Below are 7,936 nucleotides of genomic sequence, written 5' to 3' on the forward strand. Positions count from 1 at the left end.
CCCACCCCAGTGTCCCCATTGACTACCCACCTGTGGCTCTAACCTCCCACATCATGAAAGTGAAGAGACTGGTAATGGACTTCCACCGGAATTAAATTTTAGAATTGGGGTACATAGTATTCACAATATAGACCAGGCCCAGATAAATGTGTTACAAACTTTGCTACTGACTATCATTAATGCAAATATCATTTATTGGCACTTTTTAAATAAAATCACATAACAGAAATACAAACATAAATATGCTAATACTGAAATAAAAACTGACAGTGGCTAAAATGTGACAGCCTAATATCACATAGTACTGATTGTACCTCATCCGTACCCTGTAAAGACGTTCTTTAAACTTTCCAACAAAAAAAACAAACAAACACTAATGTACTGCAATATATCCTTATGACTGAAATATCAAAAAGTGATTTGTACTGGTTGATTTCAGATTCAAGTGGTTCTAAAAGCCTACCGCATTGTAGCTATTCATTACAATTATGATCACCACAATCACCTTCCAACTTATTAGAGCTCTATGAGCAGTATTGGGCATATAAAAGTCAGAAGAACATATAACTTTATAAACTAGTGCTAATACAAAAGTTTATCAAACAATGCACATACATAAACCTGTGCAGGGTATGTGGACATGAGTGTGCAGACACATACAAACATACACCCAATGTGTCCATAAACGTACACACACACACACACACACACGATGGAAAAGGACCAGCCTGGTCGGAGTAAATGCTAGCAGAGTTCATGATAATCATGCCACAAAGACATTCAACATGCTGCTAAAGTTGGAAATACAGTAGGAACTTGTCCGTGTTTTTACAGCAGAACCTATTTCACAGAGTCTCTGTCTGAGTCTCTGTCTGATAAAGAGGAAGTACTGTATGTGCAACTAAAGCATTAAAAAAAGGTTAATTTGAGTCAATGCACTTGAAAACAAATGTAATCTATGAAGCAAGGCTTTTGTATTGTTCTGACAGTCATTATGTTGACAGAGACTGACTACATCACTGTTACTTTGGTAAGATACATAGTGTTGGAATTAATATACACTGAAACCAAAATACAAAATAGAACTGTGTTGCTAAAGTTACAATTATCAAAAAAAGCTCCCTCCTTCATTCCAACCCTTCTGTTCTCAATATTTCTGCAAATGTTATTGTGCATTTGCAAAGGGGTTTTAATGTTGTTACTGTGTTAAATTAACACCCAACAGTTGAACAGATATTCATCTCCCCAGTGTTATTAAGAGCACCATCTTTTATTTAGAACTACAGTGAAGTCAAAACCAGTGTTTGGAAAAAACACAATGTAGAATTTGGGACTTGAACAATATTGTTCAGGTGACCTCGTAAAATGAGGCAGTAATAGAAATCAACAAAGATATCAGCCAACTGTGCTGTGTACGGTTTAATCCTAAGAAATACAGGCAAAGTACAGAGGAAAGACCTGTATTTCAAAACCTCTGGCAAGTGTTTTGGTATATTAAAACCTGGAGCAGAAATGAGGGGAAACCCCTGAATCAAAGTAAGAATGCTCTTGCTAGAGGTCCTTCAGTGGACAGTTGCTGGGCAGTAGGGGTGAGATTTTAGTCTTTATGAAAGGTGCACTAGAGGTTCAGGCTACAGAGGCAACTTTATCACAGTTGCTGATGTAATGGACATCTGGTCTGTCATTGTCAGAGTGCTTCCTGTTCCAGCAGGGCAGGGTGAGCAGAAAGAGAATGAAAGCTCCAACCACCACACAGCTCCCACTAAAGTAGAACGCCAAGTCATAGGACTGTGTCCAGTCAAAGAACCACCCTGGAAAGTGATGAGAAAAACAGACATTGTCAGCAGGGATTCCTGGCACACACTGCTGTCAACTAAACAATGACAAGATGGCTCTTGAAGCCGACATGTCCTGTGAATTAGTCTGCATGCCTGATGTATTGAAATGTCTCTGAAAACCTGACACGACAAGGGTGTTTATCTCTGCAAATAATAAAATGATGTGTACATTTTCTACTGTATTTAACTAGTACTGTATTTTAGTAACGTAACAATTTAGTAACTCTCACAAATATAAAAAAAGACACAGCCTCCTACCTACAACTGGGGGTCCAAGCATGATCCCAAATCCTCCAAAGAACATGAGGATGCCGTGAGCTTGTGTCAATCTGTCGAGGCCAACAATCTTAGTGGTTATGTAGGAGGTGAGAGACCAGTTTCCAGAGAAGAAACCTAAGATGGCAGACAGGATCTGCAGTCCCAAATAACTCTCAGTGATAGGAATAAGGAGCAATGCTACACCTCCTGCAAACATGGTAAAGGCATATAGATAGATGCTGTTGATCCATCTGATGTCCACCAGGATTCCCAGCACTAGTTTACCCACACATGTGGCGATAGCTCCAATTGATACTAGAGGGATAACACTAACTTCTTCAATGAGTCCTTCACTCTGTGCCACATCCTCTATGAAGAGCACAGGAGGGAAAGTCCCCAGACTGAACAGGAAGACAGCAATACAGAAGGCCACCATGGCCTGGTCCTGCAGGATCTCATACATGGAGTGCACATACTTGATATAAGACTGATGCTTCTTCTTGATGACTTTCTTGATGGCCAACCCAGCCACAAAGCCGTTTTTCTTCTTGTCTGTCTGCCTGGCCAAGTCCTTGGCATCAATGGTAATAAGTAAGTCCTTCACTGTGAGAGATTTTTCTGGAGTGGTGGTGGCAGAATCTGTATTAATCTTCAAGTCATCAAGTGGGGGCTTCTCGAAAAGCTGCTCCTCAGTGTTGCGTTCAAGTGCAGCCTTCTGTTTGAGGTAGTACCTTGGCATATTAAGAGGCCTCATGAAGCCAGCGCATGCCATGAGGTTTAGTGCTGCAGCACTGATGATTAACAGGCAGCCGTCCAAGCCGTACAAGTCAATCAGCTCGTTCTGAGCAGTGGCATAGATGAATGCTCCAACACTTGTGCCTGGGTGAGCATAGAAAAGTGATAGATCAGTTACTTGACAGCTAGGCCACTGTGTGGAGTTGTATGCCCTTTGACACTGCCACTGGTGGTATGTCAGAAATCTAACTAAACCTAGTATCACTGTTGGAGTGGTCGAGTGCCTCAGTCTCAACTACACTTCTGGGTCGCTGCAGCTAGATAAGAAGTAAACCACTGGGGACCATCAGAAACACTGTGATATGTAGACTATTAGATTGAGAAATTAACTTTACTTATAACTCCTCACTCCTTTTTAATGGCAATTTTGTTTATATATGTAAATGACAATACTTCATGTGTAGTCAAATTTCTATATCATTACCATAGAAGTTCTCTTCTCAGCCAAACCAGAGGTGGTCAGTGACCACCAGTCCACATCCCTAATCTAATAGACCACTCTACCTTTGCTACACTACACATGTTTACCTCAGCTTCCCAAGGTTTCCAGCAGCTCATACATGAAAGGAGTTAGAATGAAGAACTGGTGTGCACCCAGAGAGCTCAGAGCAGGGGAGGAGCAGCAGTACCTGTGGTGACAATGCCAAGGGCAAGTCCACGTCTCTTGTCAAAATACTGACAAGTGATTGTCAACGTAGCTGCGTAGACCAGACCACAACCAAGTCCTATGACAGGAGAGAGGACAAGGGCAAACAGAAAAAGGTCAGAGTGTATATAGAAAAATGTTTTTACTTTAAAAATCCACAAAAATGGGAATTCAAATGCACAGAGAATATCTGGAAATGTTTTTACTGTAAGCTGAATGAAAAGGGAACTTAATTTCTTGCAAATTGTATAAAAATATATTAACATATATTTGGTCATACAATAGTGCAGAATAATCTTATGGTGCATGTATTTCATTGTATGAGATGAGGAAATTGTTACAAAAATTATTCTCATTGTAGACAAATGAGTAACTTTAGAGGGTACTGTGTTTAACATTTCTTGAGCAATAAAAGAATCATAGCATCAGCAATTTCATGTGCATGTTGCATGTCCGGCCATCATCTAAGAACATTTATAAAAATAAATAAATGTCTTGAAATATGCATGGCCTCCCCTGTCCAGCACTGTCTGTGGGAACGGTAGTGCTAACTGTGAGGAGTTTACCAGGATTAAGCACAGCTGGCTTGTCACTTAATGTGCGATAACAGGTGGTGTTAGGCACACACAGGAGGACTGGCGCGAGTAAAGAAGCAATAAAGGGTCACGTGGTGACCTAATGTTATTCTTCTGTCAACATCCGAAACAGCGATGTCAAACAAATGGTGCACTACTCAAACATGTATCTTGTCCCAGTGTGATTCTACTTCCTTTTAGTAGCAAAGGTATTCATTAACTTGTAAGAGTTGCATAATAGCCGGACCTGACATATGCCCCTGCTTATTTGAAGTGATTATACAATGCAAAGGCATATGGCCAACATGAATCTGTTTTTCTTCCCTCAAACTAACAGACGAATGAGGTCTGTGAGCTGCTTTTAGCGTTGAATCTGCAGACACACAGGAAGGTTTTCCTAAAGTTATCAATAAGTGTTTTTCCTCACCAACCACAATCCCATATGAAAAGATGAGGAACTGGACATTTGGAGCAAAGGCACTGAGCATCAGGCCACCCGCCACCATTACGCCACTAAAGATGGTCACAGGACGAGCTCCAAAGTTGTCCACGCAGGCACTGCAGACAGGACCTGATTGAAAAAAGTAAAAAATACAATAAATGAAAACAAGAGAGAAAGAGATATAAAAGAAATATGAGATAGGGAAAAGTGAGTGATAGAACACCAAAAATATAATTATAATAATTTAGATTATTATAGATGATGTAGGTCTGTAGGTGTTAATGTGTGTGTGAACGCCTGTCTGTGTATATATCTCAATGTTGGCACTGAGATAGACTGGCAACCTGTCCAGGCTGCACCCTGCCTCTTACCCAATGATGGCTATGGTGGGCTTTAGCCTCCCAATGACCCTGAACAGCATTGCGGTAAAAATAACGGACAAAGGGATGGATGAATAGTCTTAAATTTGGATACATTTATTTCACTGTGTGGCAGTATCGCATTAATATTTATCTAATGCAAGACAATTTTCTCATTGCTTCCTGAGTATTCTCATATTCTTAGCCAGCTTGACTTGTATGTTGTGGGACATTTACCATTTCCTTCCCCTCTAACCAGCTGAAGGATCCTGGTGTTGTGCAACAGGAACTGCAGGGCTGCAGCTATCTGACAGCTGGGACACACGCCCGGGAATCAGCTAGGCCAGAGGCTTGATTTGTCCAGGTGTGATTTTTCACCTCACCCCTTTGAGAAAGGTGCCAGGCTGGCAGCTTTGCCTTAGACGGAAATGTCAAACAAGACCGCTATCTACCACTGAAACGGTTTGCTCAACACAGTCATGGTGCATGTCTTCATAATTAGCTTTGGAGGTTACTGAGTTTGAATATTTAGTTTCTTTCTCTTAATAAGTAATTCTTACATTTACACTCCAGATTTTACCATGCTGTCAAACTATTTCAAATCCTTCTTTTTTTTAACTGTCCACAACAAAGATAGTATCTTTTAAAGCCTTACTGTTTTTTTTATCTGTCTTTTCTTTTATCTGTGGTTAAGTTAAGGGTTAACTGATGCTCCTATATTCATAGCATGGATGACTTGCTTTCCTAGAAAATCGATAACAGCAGTTCTGCTCAGGAAGTGACAAAGTGCCCATTTTGTGACAGAATTGTTTGTTTTCCATCCATCATGCAGAAACATTACAGTGAAGAGAACTTTTTAAAAACCTGTTGCTATAGTAAACATACGTTGGGTTTGATGCCCTTTAGCAACGTGCTCATGTAGCATCTCTCACATGACACACGTCAGTAGATATTTTTCCACAATAATATGTAATGCTCAGCACAGAATTAGCCGATGACAAAAACCGAGATCCAGAAAGATAACATGGTAGCTCAATGGGTAGAGCAGCAGGATGGGATGCAGAAGTGGTGGTATCAAATACCAGCCCACCCACCAGGTGTTTCCCTGAGCGAGACACTGTGTACTAGATCCCTGGGCGCCACTCTGTCGCTGGCCACTGCTCCCCCCAGGGGGATGGGTTAAATGCAGAGAAAAATTTTCATTGTAACATGTATGTGCTCAATGACAATAAAAGTTGTTATGCTTCTAGTAGCATTCCTAAACTTTGACATTTTGGCTCTTTAGTGTGTACCCATGACAAGGATTATTGCAGTGTGTTACTCACTTGCTATTAGTCCCACACCAGCCACAAGAGAGCCCACCCAGGCCGTCATGCCCTTGCCCTCCTGGAAGGCATGCAGCCACTCAGGGTAGAGGACACCCACCGACTGGGGTGATCCATAGGCCAGGAGCTGGGCCATGAAGGAGGCCAAAACAATTGCCCACCCCCAGCCTCCATCCTGCACTTTGGGAGATGGAACCATGGTGCTGTTGCCCTCTGGGATCTAGTACAGAGGTCAGCTTCCTGGGAAGAAAACAAGAAACATTACCTAAAGTGACTAAAGTGAACACCAAACAACTCACAAGATGATCAGTGGAGGACATGAAAAATATTGTTCCTGGTTTGAACATACAAATCAATTCTACAAGAGATTTCAACACTTACACAAAGCCTTGATGTAGTGAAGGCTACAGCAGCCCTTGGCCTGTCCAAGCAGGCAGATCACCCATCTGAGGTCCTTAAAACACACTGACTGCAACTAACCCATGAACTGCTCCCCTTTTGTTCCTCTCTCTATAACCACACCTTGGAGGAGGAGAAAGTATCGCACTGTATGGTGCTCCCTCCCCCTCACACCTTAACCTGATACTTCCACGATTCAGCTCTGACCCTTGTTGTTGTGTTGTTAAGACACATGAGTAGAGCCCGTATCTCACCCCAACCCCCACCACACCCCCCAAACCTCCTTTATGAAAAACGTGTAGCCCAGAGCAACGTTATACATGACTTCAACAGCATAACTTTGTTTACAGTGAGGCGTCGTAGTGGGGGAAAGTTGGTACAATTCTCCTCCCATTTTAGGACTCTTTGCAATTTCATTAATACCTATTATAATCTATTGAATTTAATACACGTCTATGGGTTAATGACTGGTCCATAAACATACTCTGTATATTGTCTACTGTCTTTTTATCCTCCTCCACTTTCATACAAACGCGGGCACATTGTGTTTGTTATTCTGCTTCAGAAAATGCGGCACTCACCTCAGCATCAACAAAACCAGCAGCAGGCGCCTGCAGAGCTGCGCGCTCTATGGGAACTTTCCATGCAGGGTGGTTTCCCCATTTAAATCCATCTTTACAAATAACAAAAACGCCGTCGTACGCGGACCCTGTTCTGTCCGAGCCGGGATCTACGATGGCCGTGTATTTAGAAAGCACTGTACCTCAACAATGCGCATTGTGCATCCGTATCATACCTCTTTGTAGCCGGCAACAAAACCGGTTCAAAGCTGTTCTTGCTGGTCCAGCGAAAAAGCCGCAGCTGCGGGAGGAAAAGCGCTGCTGCCGCTTGCGCGCCTGGGAGCGCACTGCAGACAGAGTCTCTGCTTAGAGAGGAGATTTATGAGTCCCAGTTTATACTTTTCAGGCTCTCAGGGCTTTGTATGATATTTTCAATAAATAAACAGTCGACGAGGATCACACACAAACACTGAAAAGTTAGGACAAATCCATATTGTTTTAACAAGGCGCTTGGCGAAGATTTTAAACATAGTTCAAATAGAAATGGAATGTAGATGAGAATATATATACATGTAAAAATGAACTAACTGTATTATATTAATCACGTAAATATCTTGGTTTAACTTGGGGGGTTGTGTGGTAACAATCCTGGAGAGGTCCATGGTTCCTTGCAGGAAACCGTGTCAGTCTAGTCTGAACCGGTTGATGGATGGTAATAACAATAAACAGGGCACCTGCA

At 41.9% G+C, this 7,936-nt stretch overlaps 1 protein-coding gene across 3 annotated transcripts; it reads right to left on the minus strand.

Moving 5' to 3' along the window:
- Positions 1-1,406: 1,406 nt before the first annotated feature.
- On the minus strand, positions 1,407-7,534 carry LOC137133402 (monocarboxylate transporter 9-like). 3 transcript variants are annotated; one of them, XM_067516996.1, is made up of 6 exons: positions 7,219-7,534; positions 6,239-6,478; positions 4,540-4,683; positions 3,521-3,616; positions 2,097-2,975; positions 1,407-1,811 (listed from the first exon to the last, which is right to left on the minus strand). In XM_067516996.1, exons 2-6 carry the CDS (start codon positions 6,435-6,437, stop codon positions 1,627-1,629), a joined length of 1,503 nt encoding a protein of 500 aa, XP_067373097.1. In that variant the 5' UTR covers positions 6,438-6,478; positions 7,219-7,534; the 3' UTR covers positions 1,407-1,626. The 3 variants fall into 3 exon arrangements, with proteins under 3 accessions (XP_067373097.1, XP_067373087.1, XP_067373108.1); XM_067516986.1 differs by lacking the exon at positions 7,219-7,534 and adding an exon at positions 6,620-6,777; XM_067517007.1 differs by lacking the exon at positions 7,219-7,534 and adding an exon at positions 6,620-6,770 and having other exon boundaries at positions 6,239-6,474.
- Positions 7,535-7,936: the final 402 nt, after the last annotated feature.

Source organism: Channa argus, chromosome 1 (assembly GCF_033026475.1).
Source record: "Channa argus isolate prfri chromosome 1, Channa argus male v1.0, whole genome shotgun sequence".
NCBI classification, from domain to species: domain Eukaryota; kingdom Metazoa; phylum Chordata; class Actinopteri; order Anabantiformes; family Channidae; genus Channa; species Channa argus.